The following is a 23,309-nucleotide window of genomic DNA, read 5'->3' as shown; positions in this document are numbered from 1 at the left end:
GCCAAAAACATTCACTTCTTCCACTACCATCTTCACCTGCACTACCAGTAACGGTAGCATGCATCATAGACAAAATGCACTGCAGAACCTTACCAAGCTTTTTTAGATACTACGCTCCAATTACCATCTAGAAGGACAATGCTAACAGTTACATGGGAATACAACCATCTGTATATCTGAGCCACTCATCTTTCTAACTTGGAAACAGATCACTGTTCCTGTCGTATCACTGCGACAACATTGTGGAACTCTTGTCTTAACGCCACTGTTGAACTAACTACACCAAACAGACTACAGCAATTCAAGAAAGCAGCTCACTATCTTCTCAAAGACAGGGAATAACACATAAAATTAGTCAGACCACACTTAGACTATTTGAACAGTTTTGGTCCCCTTATCTAAGGAATAATATACTGGTATTGAGACAATCCAGAGAAGGTTCACTTGGTTAATCCCAACCATGCAATATGGGCTTTTCTTCTGAGGATAGATCGAGTTTGTACACATTAAGGTTTACAAGAATGTGATGACTATATGAGAGAGACCAGTCACGGTCTCTCAATGGCAGAGCAAACTCTATGGGTCAAAAGGCCTACTCCTGCTCCAACATAATATGGTCTTATGTGGATGGAAGACATGCTGGTAACCCAACAAACACTGAAAAGGAGTTAAGAGACACTTCAAATGCTGTGATTAATTCTTTACTTTAAAAAAAACCTTATTTTTAAAGCTTAGAAAAATTTCTATCAGATCAGTCAAAAACCCATTTCCTTAAGTTCTTATCTGCAATGAATCCTCACGAAGAAAGATAGTGTACTTGAAAGGACACACAATACCTTTTATAATCTTAGTAAGAATGAAAGAGGAAAAAGAGGGAAACCAACCGCGACATCTGACACCACAGGCATTACTGTACTTGGCTTATTTATATAGTTGTGAAACTAAGTTGAAACTCATTCATTTAATCTCATGGAGTAATGCACATTATACTGTCATTTTAGGAGATATACAATCAATGCTTTCCTTCCTTTTTTTATTTTGAAGTGTGCCTCCAGTAAGGTCTTCGACATGTATCAGTTTCTACAATGAATACCAGCAGATACGCCAACAAAGCTCACTCCATTTCATCTCTTCTCTAAAGACCCTGGCATAAACACATGAGATTGCTAACCTAAAGACTTAGCAAGAAAGTGTACTACATGCTATGGTACAAAAAGGCATACACCATAGTCTCAAAGGTCATTTTCCCACAAAGGTAGAGAAGGCAGGAAATGGAAGATACGATTGGTGTCTGAGGAAAGAAGGTTTAAAGAAAAGAGTTGCGGCTCAGGACAATATTAATTGACTGCTGTTGGAAAGTGCTTGATTAGCATAAATACCATCCCACAATTAAATACCTAGTCAACATTCAAATATTCTAAAGAAGATTGCAAGGTGGTTTGGGGGTGGAAGGAGTCTGGATTTTTAAAACTTTGTGACTAATATTAATATTCATGTATTTCTGTTTTATTATTGAGCAGTTTCTCCAAATGACACAATTCCAGCAATGTTTTAAAGGAATTACAGAAAAAATAATGTACGGCAGTTAAAATAAAAGCATGTAACAACCTTCTCTCCGTAGACCTTTCATTTTATTACCCAGCAGCTATTTAATAAATATTCACAAAAAAATCTACTAAAAAAATTAAATGAGGAAAGAAACTCACCCAAGTTCACATTTTATAATTAATCAGGTATAATTTTTATCAGCATGTACTCACATTAATCTTCAGAAGAGAAGAGGAGGTATAATTTCCTCAACAGTATAGTAGTTATCCCAATGCAGTAACTTGTATAATTCATAAAGGTTAATAACAAATTTAATAATATTTATTTGTATTATGCTTGCAATATTCATTTCTTGCATATCGATTTATGGGATGTGGACATCAGTGACCAGGCCAATAAATGTTGCCCATACCTTATAAACCTTGAACTGAGCAGTTTGCTTAGCTATTCACAGTGCAGTTAAACCATGTTACTTTGGGTCTGAAGTCACTTGTAGGCTAGACTGGATAAGGCTGGTGCTTTCTACCGTAAAAGGACATTACTGAAGCTGATTTATTTTCTTAATAACAATGGTTTCATAGTCACCATTAGATTTGACTTTACCTCCAGATTGTATTTGTCTATTTTAAATTTCACTATCTATCATGATGGAATGTAGACATATGTTCCGAGAACAATAGCCTTGGTCTCTGAATTACTAAAACAGTGACAATATCACTACACTACTTGCTCCCCTTAAATTTAAACTATCGATAACACTGCCCTAGAAACTACCAGCCCATCTCCCTTAAAGCTCTTGATCTGCTGTCACCTCCTAAATTCACCTTACAGGTATCTCCATGCTTGAATCTCTTCAGCGCCAATTATAGCACTAAAACAAATCAAAGTCACAAATGACATCGTCTAGAACTGTAACCATAGGAAATCATTCCTTATCCGCCCCAATCTCTCTACTACCTTTTAAACAGTCAACTACACCATCTAAAGTAGGTTGCTTGGTTCTGATGTCCAAATATTATCAATTAATTAATATTGATCTCCATATTAAATATTGAAATTTTATTTGGATACATAGCAAAAATCAATTAGCTAAAATTAAAAACTAATTACATGGAACTTTTTTTCACTTACTGAATTGAGCCAAGGGATCACTGGATGTTTGAATCTTGTCTTAGTAAATTAAATAGTTTCTTGTAAAGCAGGGTTAAAAAAAGCCCTCTATTTCTAATTGTAGAATAAAGATATTATATTGTAAATTGAAGTAAAACTAGAGGTATTTGCATTTACATTAAATTTGTAATCCAAAATAAAGTATGTGGTCAACCTAATTTGAATATTTAACTAAAGTTCCATTTCATCCCATTATTATGCTATTAATATGCACAGACACTCACAGCAAAGCATTTTGGTTACCACTCAACTACCTTTGAAGTTTGCTGTGTCTGTCAATTACTGAATTATTTTATAATGTTATTAAAATCCATGTGGAATTTCAGCTGTTCTAAATGTGTTAGCATTCACAATGCCATGCAGGTGTAAAGTTTTAACAAAAATTAAGAGCAGTTAAAATGGAAAAACTGGACAAATTGCTGCCACATGGGAAGCATTTTGTTCAAACCTATTAAAATTGTACCAAGAAAAGAGTTCAAAGCCATTGCAATCAATAGACAACATAGTTAATTTTAATTAAAACTTTGTTGCTAATCTAATAAAGGTTAATTTCAGAGGATAAATTGCCTCCATTAGGAAAGTTCAAGGTTCAGTGAAGTTCTCACCTGCTGTAATCCAACCTTGACTCGTGTAATTGCTGTTGCTTTCGAAAGAAAAGGGTCTCCCGCTGAGCGAGCAATCTTTGCAGTCTTTCTTTCTCCAGTTCCAGCTCCATTTTCTGACAGATCAGTTGCTGCTTTTGGTCTATGAGCAGCTTCTTTCCGTTTAAAACTTCTTCAGCTGTTACTTCCTCTTGATTATTCATTGCTGGATCATGAGACATTCCAGAGCAGGGGTTGCATTCAATTAATGGCTTTAAATGCCCATTTCTTATATTGATCAATTGATTTTCATCAGCAAGCTCTCTATTTCTCAACCATCCACAGTGAGAAGGTTGACCGACATTAGAATCACAAAAGGTACCGGCCTGCACAGCACCCACATCTACCTGTTTGTTCATGTTATAATGTCTGTCTTCAAATGGCTCTCCTTGAACTGTATTGCCAGATTTTTTACCACAACCATTTTGAGATGGAAAACTTTCAGTACGCTGATTTTGATGGACAGAGTTGTGGTTTGGGAAATACAGGCCCAGGTCAGGCTGTGGTGCAAAGGATGGACCAACAAGCACGTGTTTAGTTTTGCCAGAAGCATCTAAGGTACAAGGAGGCACAGTTCCAAGATAGGAGCCATCTCGGTCTGAAGAAACCAGCTGAGGAGGACTCTTCTCACTACATACCTAAAAGCAAAACATTTACAAAGGTTATTATGTAAATTGAGACATTCATTGGTGATTTCTTTATTGGGATAGCATTTTCTTGCACAAATTATTTTCAAAGTCATTAAATGAGTAAAATAAAACAAAAGAAATCTATAGATTCTGGAGATCTGAAACAAAAACAGAAAGTACTGGAGAAACTCAGCAGATCTGACAGTATCTGTAGGTAGTTAACATTTCCAGTTAACAAATGCAGCTCTGACAAAGGGTCACTGGACTCGAACATTAACTTACCTTTTCTTTATTTATACTTTATGAGTATCATTTGAGTACCTGGCTGTCTTAACCAACAAATTAAATAAACTGGTAAAAACAGAAAATGCTGGAATACAGCAAACGTTTTATTAACTAGCACCTATGGAACCAGGAATGCAACGGTTTGTCAAATATTCCAGACAATCACGAAGTTATGCATAATAATAGCAAAACCTAACCAAGCAAAGTTTCAAGATATCATTATCCCTCAAAATAATCTATGTGAAAACACTCTAAGTAACAGAAGCATGATGTAGGAAGTAGACACATTACTGTTATACTCTATTTACACCATAAATACTCAGACATCATGGTAAATCACAGTATTTGAGGTATATAATTTTTGCTGGTTAATCAGAGTACCAGTTGATAAACAAAACAAAGTTTGTTGTAATCAGCATATTAGGCTGTGAATGCAAAAATAAAGTAATCAGCTGGATTTATTGCAGCCCATCACAGAGGGAAACAGGTGACAAGGCCCACTCAAATGTAGGAGAACCTCTGCTCCCATCTCCCAGCATCAAAACACCTTCCATCATCATGTTGGATGGCAAAACAAACTGACACAGGACATACAGCAGTTAGTGTCGATATGCCACTTTGGCTCATTAAGGTGCCAACTGGCATCAGTACCCCAAGCAGACCACAGTTTTGTAGTGGCCAATGGATTAAATGGTGGCTGCATGAGTATCCCACTCCCATCAAGCATCTGTGAACGTGTACTCTAAGGTCTCTCACTTCCTCTATGCCTTTTCATATCACCCCTCTTCTCTCATCCCCATTCACTTATATTCCCTAGCCCTCCATTTGCCCACCCCAAATGCATTACCCCCAATTTCTCCAAATTGAATTCCATTTGCCACTTTTTTGACCACTCAACCAAACCATTATATAATTTGAGTCAGAAGCTATCCTCTTCACTGCCAATTTTTGAGTCATCTGCAAACTTCCTAATCAAGCATCCCACACTTAAAGCCAAACCATTCATATATAGAGTCCTACAGCACAGAAACAGATCCATTGATCTAACTCATCTAGGTTGACTAAGTTTCCCAAAGTAAACCTGCCTGGGTTTGGCCCTTTTCTCTCTGAACCTTTCCTATTGATGTCCCTATCAAATGTCTTTTAAATGTGTAACTACACCTACATCTACCGCTTCCTCTAGCAGTCCCTATTACTCACTAAACATGGACGGTAGCTTTTGATGATTCATGTACTAATTCTATAGTTCTCTTGCCTTTCCACCTATTTTTGTGTCATCTGCAAACATGGCTATATTACTTTCACTTGCCCCATCCAAGTCATAACTGTAAATAATTGTGGCCCAGTTCTGATCCCTGTGACGCACTAATTACAAATTGCCATCCTGAAAATGTCCCCCTTATCACAACTATCTGTCTTCTATTAGTTAGCCAATCTTCTATCCATGCTAATATATTATCGCCAACACCATGTTTGAGGAAATCCCCCAACACCCTATCAAAGATGATCTTAGTCTCCCACTTAATGTGACAGAAGTTGAAGCCACCATTAGACACTATTTTATATATATACATAAATAAGGGACCCAACACAAAGCCCTGAGGAACATCACTGGAAACCATTTCGCATTTGCAAAAACATCTGTCAACCATTATGCTTAGCTTTATCACTGATTTTGGATCCTCTTCACCACATTCCCCTGTATTCCATGGGCGTTCACTTTTCTGACTAGTCTGCCACGTGGAAGCTAGTCAAATACTTTACTAAAATCTATGTCAACAACAAGCCCCTATGAATCCCAGTTGTTAATTCCTCAAAAATTTAGTAATACATGGACTTTCCTTAGTTGAAACTTTATTGCTGGAACAGCACAGCAGGTCAGGCAGCATCCAGGGAACAGGAGATTCGACGTTTCGGGCACAGGCCCTTCTTCAGGAATGAGCAGAGAGTGTTCAGCAGGAGAAGATAAAAGGTAGGGAGGAGGGACTTGGAGGAGGGGCGTTGGAAATGTGATAGGTAACCATGCAGAACATCCCTGATTAATCTATGTCTAAGAGATACTTTATCCTCTCTCTCAGAATTGAATCTAAGAAAATGTCCACTACCTAAGTTATTTTTAATACATTCACAGGATATGGACATCACTGGCTCAGCCATCATTCCAGAGGGCAGTTAAGAGTTATCATTGCTGTGGTTCTGGAGTTACATGGAGGCCAACCAAGCAAGGCTGGCAGATTCCCAAGGATATGCTTGAAGCAGATTGGATTTTCCGACAATGTTTTCCTGGTCATTAGACAATGAATTCCAGATTTTTATTATAATCAAATTCCACCATCTGCCATGGTAGTATTCAAACCTGTCTCCAGAACATTATCTGGGTCCCTGGATTAATCATCGAGCAATAATACCACTAGCCATCACCTTCCCCTCTTAGTTAGGCTGGCCAGCATATAATTATTTGGTCTATCACTCACACCCTTTTCAAAACAATTGCACCATGTTCCTAAATCTCCAATCCTCTGGCACATTGTCTGCAGCTCGTCAGAATTGGAAAATGATCCTCATAACATTAGTTACTTCCACCCTGGTTTCCTTTAACAGGATAGGATGCAATCTATCTATTTCTGGTGATTTATCAACTTTCAAGGAGATCAGCTATCCATTAAAAAACAATTTATCAAAACGGCAATTAAAACACATTATAATAGTTTAATTCATTTAGATATACAACAAATTAGCATGCAGACTTGAAATTAATTATAACTGACAAAAAACCCAAAATTAGATAATTTTACTCTTCCCTTTTCACATGTATATAAAACTATTTGAACCACAAGTTTTATTTGTACATAAAGAAATATTTAAAAATTCAAAATTTAATTACAGCGCAGCATTGTTGATTACCTGTTTCAAAGTTTTTGCAAATGCCATGCAACAGCTGTACAAGACATTGGTGAGGACACTTGTAGAATACTGCATACAATTTTGGTTGCCTCTCTATAGAAAGGATGTTGTTAAACTTGAGAGGATGCAGAAAAGATTTACAAGGATATTGCCAGGACTGGAGGATTTAAGTTATAGTGAGAGGCTGAGTAGTCTGGGGCTCTTTTCCTTGGAGCTTCAGAAGCTGAGGAATGAACTCACAGGCATTTATAAAATCATGAAGGGCATGGATAGGGTGAATTGCCAAGGTCTTTTTCTTCAGGTGGGGGAGTCCAAAGCTAGAGGGCACAGGTTTAAGGTGAGAGGGGAAAGATTTAAAAAGGATCAGAGGGGTAACTTTTTCCATGCAGAGGATGGTGCATGTTTGGAACGAGCTGCCAGAAGTGGTAGAGGTGGTCCAAATACAACATTTAAAAGGCATCTGGATAGGTACATGAATAGAAAAGGACTAGAAGGGATATGGTTCAAAAGCTGGCAAAAGAGACCAAGTCAGACTGGGCTGTCCGGCTGGTGCGCACGAATTGGATCGAAGGGCTTGTTTCCATGCTCTATGATTCTATTAACAAAACATGGATTCATTGAAACATCTTTATCTTATTAACAATGCTGCTCAACAACACACCTGAGAAGCAGAGCTCATCAAGTTATGAACCATTGTTTTAAAAGTGTCCTCCCACACAAGGACACAACGTATAAATATACTGAGTGTGAATGTTATATCCTCGAACAGGTTAACCAGGAGTAAATGCGTCACTTAATTTGCATAATAATCTCAGAAGCTACAAATCATGTCACTAGCCAGCATGACACCTGATCAATTTACTGAAGTGGCACAGCATGACTTAACATGAACAATATAATGGAAATTCAGAGTATCACATCAATTGTCAAGCATGACAATTTACTGCAAGTTAACTTATTACTGGATATAAAAAGCAAAAAACAATTTCTGCTCATTTATAGCTTTATAAGTTAAATTATTATTTTTGTGACTGAACTATATTGATAAGCCATCACATATTTTTTGTTTGAATGGAAATTATACACAAAGCTAATAATTGCATATTGCTATTGGAAAATTATAAAAGCAACAAAATATAACTTCAAGCCCCAACTTCTTAAATTTAATTTCATATAAATAATCTCTCAAAGTTAGTTATGATACTTTTCAATTAACCTTTGCAAATAAAGGTCTAATCTTACAAACTAAAATAATAATAAACTGGGTCAACCTAAATAATATCTTTTATATAAGTGAGAAAACAGCAACAATTACTGCCAAAGAAATAATTTCCTCTAGTGATAAAGGGTGCATCATGAATTCTTCTACAACCATCACAGAAAAACAAATGTTCTTTTCAATATATTTCACAATCTTGGAAGTTTTCTAATTTTTACCATGAATCCTGCAAAATTGACTGAAAAATGTATTTTAAATTATTTAAAACATCTGTTTATGCTGCATTTCATCAATCACTGCTATTAAAGATGCAATCTCTCAGCAACAACTATGGTATATCTATCAGGTTCAAGTGAGCTAATGGGTTCAGCGAGATACAATGGCTTTCAACTCACCTGAAAAGTGTAGAAAACCTTAGTACCATTATAAATTTTAGTTTTATTATTTCTAAGTCGGAGAATTCACTCTCAGACTGTATAGCACATTTATCCACAATCTACTCAGACTACTCCTAAAACCTCCAAATAAATGATAAATTTCAAACGGTAAAAGACACTGCTAATTGTATGCATATTTTGGAGATGGAGACAGAAGGGGAGCATAACAGTATTAAAAGTACATTAATTTCAAGTTTACCCAATGGCCCTGTTTCTCTAAAAAAAGCTTTCTTTGTTGCACGTTAGTTCACAGAAAGCAATTAACTTACAGACATAGAACACCAAATGCTCCAGCTCGCATAGCATAAATTTCACACATCAAGCCCATCACGGGCGGCACGGTGGCACAGTGGTTAGCACTGCTGCCTCACAGCGCCAGAGACCCGGGTTCAATTCCCGCCTCAGGCGACTGACTGTGTGGAGTTTGCACGTTCTCCCAGTGTCTGCGTGGGTTTCCTCCGGGTGCTCCGGTTTCCTCCCACAGTCCAAAGATGTGCAGGGTTAGGTGAATTGGCCATACTAAATTGCCCATAGTGTTAGGTAAGGGGTAAATGTAGGGGTATGGGTGGGTTTCGCTTCGGCGGGTCGGTGTGGACTTGTTGGGCCGAAGGGCCTGTTTCCACACTGTAATCTAATCTAATCTAATCTAAAACTTCCAAGCAGTTATGCCAGTGGAAAAGAATGTGGAACAAGATATTAAGAAATATCTCACCAACTCTCAGGAAGAAAATCAAAGAAACTGAAAGAGGAGGTGGTAATGAAGAAAAATTCACTGGACCAAAACGTTAACTCCGCTTTCTCTCCACAGATGCTGCCAGACCTGTTGACTTTCTTCAACAATTTCTATTTTTGTTTAAGATTTCCAGCACCTGCAGTTTTTCATTTTGTTTTAGAATTTTGATAGACATCTTCCAGTTCATAGAACTGTAGTAATTTATGTGTTCAGAAATGTGAGGTTCATACCAGCATACAATTGTCTCTACAGTTCAAGAGAAAGAAACTGAAAAGTATCAGTTAAGTGAACAGTTTGAAAGTGGAGATAAACATGATATTTCTCCAGAATTTAGTCTCAAACAGATCATGTTGAGGAACAGGTTGAAACTTTATTTTGACGTTGTATTAAGATCTGTGTCTTGTATTTAAAGAGAGAGAAAGAGATTTGATTTTTACTTTCTGTATTAAACTTGCATTCTGTTGTTAAAGATCATTTGGAAGTGCGTGTGAAGATGTTTTCATGAATAATACTGAATTAATCAACTCAAAATGTAAATACATCCTATCAAGCCAGTTTCATTCTGGGGTCTGACTTACCCAGTGTTGCCATCAGGTGGGATCGTAACATTACCTAAATTCTTAGAGAATGTGCAGTTGCCTTGGATTTGGAACAGTGAAGGTTCATTCGATTGACTCCTCAGATGGAAGGGTTGTACTGAACAAATAATGTCTAGAGTTTAAAAGAAAGCGGGGTGTTCACATTGAAATAGGGCAATTATGCTGGCTCAAAATGAACTCTGAAATTAAGCTAAAGGAGAGATAAATAGAGATTCTGTCATGTAGGTGTCGCAGGCTAGACCAGCCTTCTTGGCGATTAAGAATCAAAGAAATTGCTAGGGGTCCACTTTGATGTGCACCACACTAGGTAGGTAAGGATGTGTGGTACTGGAAAAGCACAGCTGAAAGCTTATGCCTGAAATGTTGATTCTCCTGCTCCTCGGATGCTGTCTGACCAGCTGTGTTTTTCCAGCACCACACTCTTCGACTCTGATCTCCAGCATATGCAGACCTCACTTTCTCCAAGGATAGCAGATTTCCTTCCCTAAAGGATATCAACAAACCAGATAGGTTTTATTTTACAATAATCAACAGCGGTTAATGGTTGCCATCTGGTAAGCTTTTTATTCCACTTTGTTTTATTGAATTCACATTTCCCATGGTGAGCTTTGAACCCACGTTGGGAGTAGGCAGTGATGTGAGCAAGGAAGAGCAATAATGATGTGAAGAGTAGAGACAGCGTGCTCCAGAGGCTACAGACAAGATTCCAGAAAACTTGCCTCCCCGGGCCCAGGGTTAAAGCTACACAGCTTGCTGAAGGGAATCATGAAAAAGCTAGCACTGGTGTTCGACAGATAATAGGGAAGGCAAATAGAATGTTGGGCTTCATTTCAAAGTGAATAGAGTATGAAATATGGAGGCCTTGCTAAACTTATACAAGGCACTAGTTAATACTACAACTAGAACACTATGAACAGCTGGAAACTATGCTTAGGAATTATGGTCAACTAGGAACCAGCAATAAATGCTAGTCAACAGCACCCTCTTCGCATAAGTGAATTAAAAAAAGCTTTGGTCCCCTTAACTAGGGGAAGACCTGCTGGCATTGGAGCCAATGTTCATCATAGTTGCTCACTCTGTGAACCATGTGTTTATTTGCAAAGAAGTTTATGAATTTCTTCAACACAGAGGTCTATAAAGGCTAGGTTAAGTATATTCACAGATTTTTGATTGGCGGACAGAATCCAGGGTTATGGAGAAAAAGCAGGAAAATAAAGTTGACACGTGATCTCAATGTATGACGGAGCACTAGACAGGAGCAAAAGTAGGCCATTCAGCGTTATCTGTCACCCATTGGAGACAAAAATTAACTACATTCTCACAATAGTCATACAGCACTGAAATGGTCCAACTCATCCATGCCAACCAAGTTTCTCAAACTAAACTAGTCCCATTTGCCTACATTTGGCCAATATTCCTCTAAACCTTTTCTATTCATGTACCTATCCAAATATCTTTTAAATGTTCTAAGTGCACCTGCATCTACCACTTCCTCTGGCATTTCATTCTACACACAAACCACCCTATCAAAAAGTAGGCATTGCATCACTCTGTTAGCTGCTGCGACCTTCCCACATCATTACTAAGATATGATGTGGAGGTGCCGCTGTTGGACTGGGGTGAACAAAGTCAAAAATCACACCACTAGGTTATAGTCCAACAGGTTTTGTTTGAAACCGCAAGCTTTTGGAGCTCCTGCTCCTTCCTCAGGTAGCTAGTTAGAGAGAATACACCGGACACAATGTATAAGTAAAAGTTCAAGATTAAGTCTTTAATCATTTAGAATGGAGGTGCAGGTTTTGATTGATTAATATGTAAATCCCCAAATTTCTTTCAAGTCACTGCCTCAAAATAACTTCCGGTTTTAGCAGAATAAAAGGTGACACCTCTGGTCAGACAATGTATTTTAGATGTGAGGCCATGTGTCAAGTTTGTTTGGAATTAACACAAACAATCTGACAAATACAAAGTAGGAATTTATAAAATGCCACATTAACTGATTGTCTACAGTTGGAATGTTTCTGCAAATATAATCTGCAAATGCAAATTCACCCCACAGATTTGTGTGCATGTAGGGGAGAGAGAGGGGGAGAGACAGAGAGTGGGTGTGTGTGCCCATGCGTGCACTCACTCTCGAACTGGTTTTACACATACACAGGGTCTGTTCAGATGAGGAGGAACACGACTGACACCTGAGGGTGCTGAAGGACGCCCTCATAACAACAGGGTACGATGCTCAACTCATTGATCGCCAGTTCCGACGTGCCATAGCGAGAAACTGTAATGACCTCCTCAGGAGACAAACAGGGGATGCAACTGATAGGGTACTCTTTGTTGTCCAGTACTTTGCAGGAGTGGACAAACTACTCCATGCTCTTCACAGCCTGCAACACATTATCGATGAGGATGAGCACCTCGCGAAGACCTTCTGCATGCCTCCACTTCTCGCCTCTAAACAACTGCCAAATCTTGGACAGAGCATTGTTCGCAGCAAACTACCCAGCCTTCAGGACAACATCGACCACAACCCTGTATAACCGTCATGGCAACCACTGCAAGACGTGTTAGAGTGTCAACATGGATACCACCATTACACGTAGGGACACAACCCACCCTGTATGCTGCAAGTACTCATGTGACTCAGCCAACATTGTCCATCTCATGCAAGGATGCCCAGAGGCATGGTACATTGGCAAGACCAAGCAGATGCTATGATAATAGATGAATGGACACCATGCTATTCTCACCAGACAGGCGTGTTCCCTCCCAGTAGATGGGACATTCAGCCTCAAATCTTCGGGTGACCATCCTTCAAGGCAGACTTCGGGATATGCAACAACGCCAAGTGGCTGAGCAGAGGCTGATAGCCAAATCTGGTACCCATGAAGCTAGCCTCAACCAGGACCTTGGGTTCATGTCATACTACAAGTGACCCCAACACACAATACACTTTTATATAAACACACACACACAAAATCTACTCACACAGACCCTCTCTCATACACACACATTCAACCCCCACACTCTCACCCATGCACGCACCCTCTCACAGGTTTATAATCTGTTATACTCAGGCACACACTCTATCAAGCACATGCATGCATACACACATGCACAATCTCTCTCTCTCCCCCTCACAGGCACACAAACACTCAAATCTATGGGGTGAATTTGCATTTGCAGAATTGTATTTGCAGATACATTCTATTTTCACTCAAAAACACACAATCTGCAGGCAGTCAATCCATATAACATTTTATAAATTCACACTTTAGAAACAGAACCAGTGTGACTCAAGATTGGGATACAAACAGACTCTATCCTCACACCTTTAATACATTGTCTGAGCTGAGATGTCACTTTTTTTACATAAACCCTTAAGTTATCTCGAGAATGTGACTTAAAGTTTTGAGATTTACGTATTAATGGACCGAAACCTGCAAACCATCTAAAAGACGAAAGGCTTAACAGAATTCGAGGTTTGTTCAATATATTGCTTTAATTGCATAATACTGTGATCTGTTGCTCAAAATTCTGTGTCTTATGATCCTTCCCCACTAGTTACGTGAAGGAGTGGCGGTCTGAAAGCTAGTTGTTCCAAATAAACCTGTTTGACTATAGCATCATGTTGTTTGACTTTTACCTTTATTCTGAAGTTATCTTGAGGCAGTGACTTGAAAGAAATTCTGGGATTTAGATATCAATCAATCGAAATCTGTACCACCATTCTAACTGATTAAAGACCTCATAGCCATCTAGGTTTGTTCAATATATTCACATATATTGTATGACGCTTTGATCTTTTACTTATACATTCTGGATCCCATGTATTCCCTCCCACTAGCTGTTCAAGGAAGGAGGGGAAGCTCTGAAAGTTTGCAGTTTCAAATAAACTCAGACTATGAGCCAGTGTCATGTGATTTTTGACATTATTAAGATTGTCATTAATAAGATAGCATCTGCAGTCTTTCATTATCAATTCATAAACCCAAAGATCGTATGCACACAGTAGGAAGTTTGTTTTTCCCTTCCTTTAAATTCTAAATAGCTGATTCATTGTGTAATTCTATTGTGTAGTTTGAAAAACAAGAATGCAGCTGACTGGAATGTGTCACTTGTTTTCTCATTGTGTTTTGACTGAAGTCAAAATAGAGTCACTTGATTCTTCAACATTTTGCCCTTCATTAGGATGCTTATGAAATCTGACCTAATGATGCAGACTGCACTTTCTAAATAGAAAAACATGGTGGGTTAAAGATGGCTTACTGTCAATGTGCATTCACACTTCTATGGGGCAGAGACACAAAATGTGCATACGGAGTTGGATCAAGAAACTTGTAGGGGGTGCACTAAGAGGTATTCCACGGTCCACACATTTTCATGGTACCCTGTCCCGCTCCCCTCACCCTTTACGATGTTGAGCTAAATCTTTCTTTTACTGTTAGCATAAGTACAATATTCCTCACTTTTTCTCTCTCATGCATATTTCCCATGGAAGGGTCTTATTGTTTTTTTGTTACTCCAATGATGTTTGTAACCTTAATTTCTTTTCTTTGGTGAGTTCTATCAACTGGAAAAAAAGTAAAAGGTAGAAGTGGCTAATCAATATCGAGACATACTTCAGTAATTGATGGACATGTCCTATGACCACCTGCATCACTGCAACAGAACCTCTGGAAACGTCAACTGAATTCAAACCCCTTGCTGCTCCAGGATACATTAAAACATCTGCCATTAAAATATGACCCCCCCCTCCCCTTTAAAATGCTGCAGTATGCTTTTAAACAGTGTCTATCCTGCTGAATTTCCCACCTTTCCAATTGGCAAGTTGCTTTTGGGAGCACAATTTAGCTCTGCCAACTTGCGAGCTTCATTTTAATTAAGCCATATTATGAATTCTGCACAGGCTTCCCATCAACATCAGGCAGCCAGAACAGATAACCAGTTGCCTGATTTACATCACACAAAAAATTCACCTCGTTGTCTTGCGAAAGATAAGTCAATTTTGGCAAAACATTACACATTCAGAACAGAATCTTTTGAAAGTTTTTGATGGACATGTTAATAATTAGAGTTAAGATTAGGACATTAGAGAGACAAAGCGGTGTTATATGCTTGGGGGTGCACAGCAAGTTTAAAATTTTGAATGATACATTTTATCAGCATTTACTAAGTAACAATATTGACAATATATCAGTAGAATAAGAGATGCCAGATGTAATGGATAGGGTGAAAATTGATACAAAGGATGGAATGAAAAGGTTGTCTATTCTTATAGTGGAAAGTTGCACCACCTATTATGGGCTTGCATCCCAGTTTGGTAAAAGAAACAGGAGTGAAAACAATGGAAGGGCTTGTTATAATCAACCCTTTGCTCGATGCAAGAGACGTGCCCAAGGATTGAACAAAAGTGACACCCTGATTCAAAGAAGGAAACAGACCATTCCTTGTAGCTAATAACAAAAAGAATAATGAAAGACATTATTGGATGTTTTTAATGTGGGGTTTAAGGAAGAATTTTTCAAAGTAACAGATAAAAGGCTGGTTAAGAATATTGAAGGTTATGGAATACAAGGGTCAATGTCAGCTTGGCTAATAAACTGAATTAAGATCGAGGAGTTCTGAGAAATGGTTGTTGCTTAGATGTCATGATGGCAGACATTGGTGTACCCAAAGGTCAGTACTGGGACCATTAGTTGCTTGACTTTTTTTTAAATATATAGAAATAGTCCCAAAATCCACTATAAAACAGACTATTATAATGGACAGTCAAGAGGCACTTTTTCTTAATTCACTCATGGGATGTAGGTATTGTGATGAGATGGTGGTGAGATACTTTCTTGAACCACCACAGTCCACGTGCTGTAGGTAAATTCACAACCTCATTAGGGAGGAATTCTAGGATTTTGACACAGCAACAGTGAAGGAACAGTGATAGGTTTCCCAGTCAGGATGGTGAGTGACTTGGAAGTGAAATTAAAAATGGTGGTGTTCTAATGTATTTGCTGCCCTTGTCCTTTGAATGTCAAGGGGCAGTGATTAAATTGTCTCTTAATGGTGATGGTCATAGCCTGGCATTTGAAAGACTTGGGGAACTTGCAAATGGTGGTGGCCCCAAGTATCTACTGCCCTTGTCCTTCTACAGCGAAGTGGTTGTGGGTTTGGAAAGTGTTGTCGAAGGAGCTTTGATGAATTACATTGAAACACTGAAATGGAAATCAGCACAATGGATGGAACCTTGAGCTTCATAAAGAGGTTTTCAGTATCAAAGCAGGGAAGTCATGCTGAAAGTGTGTAAAGCCCTGGTTAGATCGCATTGAGAGTAAGGAATTCAGTTACATATCAGCAAGAACAGATAGGAAAAAGTGGAGTTATTTTCCTTGTAGAAAGGAGATTAAGGAAACTGATTAAGGAAAACTATGTTGCTTTTACACTCATCACAAATTGACACCATGACACCAAATGATCATGGAAAAACATGCCCATTAGTTGATACAAGGTCAGCATTAATTCTGGCCTGGTATTAATTATTTCAAACATTTCACATCCTTATTTTACTCGGGGGTGGGGGGTGGGGGGGTGCAGTTTTATGGTATTATGCAACTATTCTGTTCTCACATAGTTGTTTTGACATGTTCATTGATTAATTTTTTATTGGAAATATAGCAAGAAATGAAAAACAGAGCTTTATATCTATTTTTCTGAACATTATCTCCTATAAATAATGAGGTTCCCATTTCATATAAAGAGGGGGGGGGGGGGGGAGAGAACGGGGACAAATTCAATGCTTTGGACAAGACATCCAAAACTGAGGAAGTGAAGAAGAACTATTTTACACAGCAAGTGGTAACAACATGGAACTTGCTGCTTATGAAAATGGTGCCAGTGAAATTGTGAAAGATTTTGAAAGAAACTTGAATGACTTACAGGGATAAGGTGGGAAAATGGGTCTGATTGACTGGACTCTCTTCAGACAACTGGCATGATCTCAGTGGGCTAAATGGTCTCCTCCTCTGAAGTAATGATTCTACAAAATGGATGCAAGGATGATGTTGCTTTTACACTCATCACAAGATGAAAAGTTTTCACCCTACCACCTTCTGTTTTTCAAAACTCACTTTGTATATTATGACCAGATCTGAAATGATGAGGAAATCAAAGTTGTTCAATTATTTAGAAGTAAACACTAATTGGTGTCTTACAAACTAGAAGAAACTGAAAAACGCTAAGCAACTTGCTGTGAAACATGCATACATAATTTACAAATGGCTTGTTCATTCATCTACCTTTATGCCCACTGCAGCATGTAATTTCATAATTAATAACCTGCCACAACACCTGTATGCTTATTCACACTTCCTGCGAATGTGATGTATCTCAATGATCTTCAGATAGCAAAATCCTTTTTTGCAGATGTTAACTGCATATTAATTCACTCTCTGATATGACTACCTAGCTTGCAAATTGCACAGATGGCACCAGTACATTGGCAGCAAGTCAAACTGCACATCTCTGTTTTTAGCTCATTACTCTTGTACCTGGCCATTATTTTGATATGTATTTTTTCTTTAATTTTAATAAATGGTTAATCCTAGATGCACGTATGCATTGTCTACTTACTCATTTAAATATTAGTTAAATTAAACTATTTGATCTCCTCTTGCTTCCTATAAATACTTGAACAAAGTCTTTGGGATCCAGTGTTCCTCTTGGTTTATGATTAGCCAGAGAATCACAAAGCAACAAAGATTATATCCAAGGTTGTAGCAATTATATGAACAAGGAAAGTATTTAATCCTGTATCTGTTCCGGTGCTACAGATTTCCAATAAATATCTGAACCAATTATTTTAAGCATTACATATTGGTTTAGTAAGACATCTTTTATTAAAATGCACACATTCAGAAGCATTAAAATGCTGGCGGTACAAACCACGGCTGGTCAACTCGCACTTCCAAAACATTACTCTACTTACTTGGTAATTGTAATTGTAATTGTAATTTCCTTGAGTTCCTCCCTCCCTTTCAATTCCTGAGTTACAGCTGTTTCTGGGATGCTACTATTTCTTCTCTAGTGAAGATTGGCACAACATATCTGTTTAGTTAATCTGTTTTCTCTTCTTTCTCCATTATTAATTGCCCAGACCCTCTTTCTATCAGACAAACATTTCCTTTGTTAACTCTTTTTTTCCCCCAAAAATAACTGAAGCAACCTTTTCATATTTTTGGCCAACTCTAACAAGGTTCTCCTAGTTCTGAAGGGACACTGGACCCAAAACATGAACTCTGCTTTCTCTACAGATGCTGCCAGACCTGCTGAGATTTTCCAGCAATTTCTGTTTTTGTTTCCTACTTGTCTTTCCTATTTCTTCTCTCTTCTACCATATGGTTACTGTTTGGGAGCCTGAACACAACTCCCATAAGTCATCTTTTGTCATAATCATTGTTATGACACGGCAGTGAACCCCTCTGTTAGTTAAACCAAACACCCAGAAAAGTTCACCTCACCTCATAATCTGTTAAAATATGAGTGACAGAGAATTTCCCAGATTCCACTATTTAAAGAAAATAATATCAATTTATTCCTTAACTCTAAAAGTGAATGTTAAACAACTATTCACAACTCTAAACCCCTTTTTCTCTGAACTGCTTATTACCTGCCTCCAACACTATAACAATATACTGTTCCAACAAAACACATTTAAATTACATCGCCTTAATTTCAAAACCATACAGCAGCTGTCATCTTCAGTATCTATCTTCTTTTGGCTGAAGATCCCCTGGGGTTGTTTTCTTTCTTTTTACTGTGAAGATGTTTCATATGAAAAAAGGTACCTTTGATTGTGTGTTTCAATCTTTTGGGTCCCTCCCTCTCTCTCGAGATGGCAGTTACTCATGATTTAGAAAATGCCTGCCTTTCTTATATACCCAACATCAGATCATCTCATTGGTTCAATGTTGGCAAAACAATAAATTAAAACTCAATTGGGTTTTAGTATCCTAGGGCATAATTTAAACTGATTGTTGTTTTGACAACAATTCGAATTTAATCAGTCAACTCAGGTATTACATGTTTTAAATTTTCCAGAACACTCAGACTGTTATCTTGTCAATGTGACAAAAGTGCTGGTAAGCTTTCAGTGCAGAAAGGTACAGTACACACCTTCAACTTCATAAGATTGTTCATCCTCTCTACTCTTGACTGTTTCAAATCCTGGTTTCCTGAATGAATGTTATCCCTCTCAATTGTGTTAGAATCATCTTTAATTAACAAGAGTAATTCTCCACCCTTTCCTAAAATCAGTGTGGAAAAAAGGCCATTTGGCCCATCAAGTGTGCACCAACCCTCCAAACAGCATTCCATCCAGACTCAGCCCCCTACCCTACCCCCATAACATTTATCATTTGCCATAGCTAATCCACCTAGCCAACACATTCCTGGGCACTACGGGCAATTTGGCATGGCCAATCTACCTAACTTGTGCATTTCTGGATTGTGGAAGGAAACTGGAGCACCCAATGGAAACCCATACATCATGGGAGTAGTAGTCATGGGCAATTTCAACTTCCCAAATATTGATTGGAAGCTCTTTAGATCAAGTAGATTGGATGGGGCGGTGTTTGTGCAGTGTGTCCAGGAAGCTTTTCTAACACAGTATGTAGATTGTCCGACCAGAGGAGAGGCCATTTTGGATTTGGTACTCGGTAATGAACCGGGACAAGTGATGGGCTTGTTAGTGGGTGAACATTTTGGTGATGGTGACCAATTCTGTGACTTTCACCTTGGTTATGGAGAGAGATAGGTGCGTGCAACAGGGTAGGTTTTACAATTGGGGGAAGGGTAATTACGATGCTGTAAGACAGGATCTGAGGAGCATAAGTTGGGAGCATAGGCTGTCGGGGAAGGATGTCGTGGAAATGTGGAACTTTTTCAAGGAACAGATACGACGTGTCCTTGATATGTATGTACCGGTCAGGCAGGAAAGAAATGGTCGTGTGAGGGAACCTTGGTTGACGAGGGAGGTTGAATGTCTTGTAAAGAGGAAGAATGAGGCTTACATAAGGTTGAGGAAACAGGGTTCAGACAGAGCAGTGGAGGGATACAGGATAGCCAGAAGGGACCTGAAGAAAGGGATTAGGAGAGCCAAGAGAGGGCATGAAAAATCTCTGGCGGATAGGATCAAGGATAACCCAAAGGCATTTTATGCATATGTGAGAAACATGAGAATGACGAGAACGAGGGTAGGTCCAATCAAGGACAGTAGTGGGAGACTGTGTATTGAGTCGGAAGAGATAGGAGAGGTCTTGAATGAGTACTTTTCTTCAGTATTTACGAATGAGAGGAACCGTATTGTTGAAGAGGAGAGTGTGAAACGGACTGGTAAGCTAGAGGAGATACATGTTAGGAAGGAAGACGTGTTGGACATTTTGAACAACTTGAGGATAGACAAGTCCCCCGGGCCTGACGGGATATCTCCTAGGATTATGTGGGAAGCAAGAGAGGAAATTGCAGTACCGTTGGCAACAATCTTTTCATCTTCACTGTCAACGGGGGTGGTACCAGGGGACTGGAGAGTGGCAAATGTTGTGCCCCTGTTCAAAAAAGGGAATAGGGATAACCCCGGGAATTATAGGCCAGTTAGTCTTACTTCGGTGGAAGGTAAAGTAATGGAAAGGGTACTGAGGGATAGGATTTATGAGTATCTGGAAAGGCACTGCTTGATTAGGGACAGCCAGCACGGATTTGTGAAGGGTAGGTCTTGCCTTACAAGTCTTATTGAATTCTTTGAGGAGGTGACCAAGCATGTGGATGAGGGTAGAGCAGTGGATGTAGTATACATGGATTTTAGTAAGGCATTTGATAAGGTTCCCCATGGTAGGCTTATGCGGAAAGTCAGGAGGCATGTGATAGAGGGAAATTTGGCCAATTGGATAGAAAACTAGCTAACCGGTCGAAGTCAGAGAGTGGTGGTAGATGGTAAATATTCAGCCTGGAGCCCAGTTACAAGTGGAGTTCCACAGGGATCAGTTCTGGGTCCTCTGCTGTTCGTAATTTTTATTAATGACTTGGATGAGGGAGTCGAAGGGTGGATCAGTAAATTTGCAGATGATACGAAGATTGGAGGAGTTGTGGATAGTGAGGAGGGTTCTTGTCGGCTGCAAAGGGACTTGGATATGATGCAGAGCTGGGCTGAGGAGTGGCAGATGGAATTCAACCCTGTCAAGTGTGAGGTTGCCCATTTTGGAAAGACAAATAAGAATGCGGAATACAGGGTTAACGGTAGGGTTCTTAGTGAGGTGGAGGAACAGAGGGATCTTGGAGTCTATGTTCATAGGTCTTTGAAAGTTGCCACTCAGGTGGATAGAGCTTGTAAGAAGGCCTATGGTGTATTAGCGTTCATTAGCAGAGGGATTGAATTCAAGAGTCGTGAAGTGATGTTGCAACTGTACAGGACCTTGGTTAGGCCACATTTGGAGTACTGTGTGCAGTTCTGGTCGCCTCACTTTAGGAAAGATGTGGAAGCTTTGGAGAGGGTGCAGAGAAGATTTACCAGGATGTTGCCTGGAATGGAGAATAGGTCGTACGAGGATAGGTTGACAGTGCTAGGCCTTTTCTCATTGGAACGGCGAAGGATGAGGGGTGACTTGATAGAGGTTTATAAGATGATCAGAGGAATAGATAGAGTAGACAGTCAGAAACTTTTTCCCCGGGTACAACAGAGTGTTACAAGGGGACATAAATTTAAGGTGAAGGGTGGAAGGTATAGGGGAGATGTCAGGGGTGGGTTCTTTACCCAGAGAGTGGTGGGGGCATGGAATGCGCTGCCTGTGGGAGTGGTAGAGTCAGAATCTTTGGTGACCTTTAAGCGGCAATTGGATAGGTACATGGATGGGTGCTTAAGCTAGGACAAATGTTCGGCACAACATCGTGGGCCGAAGGGCCTGTTCTGTGCTGTATTGTTCTATGTTCTATGTTCAAACCCCACACAGGCACAGTCACCAGATGCTAGAATCAAACGCTGGTGCCTAGCTCAAGTTCCTGAAAGGAAGGGAAAAAGTGTCTCCTTCAATGCCTTAACAAGAAGAAAAAATAAAGTGGGTGAAGGGTAAGCAGTGGATATAATACATTTGAATTTGCAGAAAGTGTATGATAAGGTATTAAACATTAAGCTATTTAATAAGATAGAGGTTAGCATGGATAGATTCTAACTAAAAGAAGGCAGAGTTTGGGGTAAGGAGGATACTTTGTTTAAACCCTCAACAGGCACCTAGTTTGAGTTTTGCCAGGGCATACTGAGCTCCTGACCTTATTAAAGCCTTGATTCAAATATGGACAGAAGAGCTGAATTCCAGAGGTCAGGTGAGAGAGTGACAACTCTTGACATCAAGGTTGCATTTGATCGAAGTGTAGCATCAAGTAGCCCTAATAAAACCCCAGTTAATCAAGGGAAAACTCTCCACTGGAGGAGTCATACCTGGCAAATAGGAAAATGGCTGTGTTTGCTGGACGTTAGTTATTTCATCTCTAGGAATCTGCTGGAGTTCCTCAGGCCTAACCATCCACAGTTGCTTAAATGACCTTCCTTCCATCATAAAGTCAGAAGTGGGAACATTTGCCCACAATATTCACCACCATTCACAACCTCTTATATTTTTAAAAATTCACTCATGGGACTCGGGCATCATTAGCGAGGCGAGCACTTACTACCTGTTCCAGGAGCCCTTAGGAAAGTGGTAGTGACACCACACAATAGCACAATCTGGAGAGGGATATGCACCTCGGCGGAAAGAAAACAGGAGCTGAATATTATTTAAATGGTGAAAGATTTGGGAATCCTTCTGCAAATATCATAGAAATCTAGCATTGAAATTCATTAAGTATTCAGAAAGGGAAATGGAATGTTTGCCTTGATTTCCAAGGGAATGGAACAGAAAAAAAGAGAGAAGACTTGCAAAAACTAAACAAGGCACAAATCAGAACTTACCAATTGAAATGTGCTTATATCGGAGGCAATGGTTTACTAGGCTGATTCTGGTTATGGATGGATTTTCTTGAGAAAAGGTTGACTAGGTTGGGCCTATACTCATTGGAGTTTAGAAAAATGACAGGCAGCTTTGTTCAAATGTACGAGACTTAAGGGGCT

General features: G+C 39.1%; 1 protein-coding gene across 5 annotated transcripts in view; it reads right to left on the bottom strand.

The window, feature by feature from the left end:
* kiaa1328 (KIAA1328 ortholog) overlaps window positions 1-23,309 on the bottom strand; it is a 173,667-nt gene that overhangs the window by 89,000 nt on the left and 61,358 nt on the right. For all 5 annotated transcript variants that reach the window (XM_043684585.2, XM_043684442.2, XM_087990030.1 and 2 more), the window contains one exon: window positions 3,324-3,997. In XM_043684585.2, the coding sequence (XP_043540520.2) occupies window positions 3,324-3,997 (674 nt within the window). The remainder of the gene's footprint in view (window positions 1-3,323; window positions 3,998-23,309) is intronic.

This window comes from Chiloscyllium plagiosum, unplaced genomic scaffold, assembly GCF_037043375.1.
Source record: "Chiloscyllium plagiosum isolate Xiang-an unplaced genomic scaffold, Cpla_swu_hap1 HiC_scaffold_1, whole genome shotgun sequence".
NCBI lineage: Eukaryota > Metazoa > Chordata > Chondrichthyes > Orectolobiformes > Hemiscylliidae > Chiloscyllium > Chiloscyllium plagiosum.
Note: the sequence above shows the minus strand (reverse complement) of the source record. Positions and strands in the feature narration are given on the sequence as shown.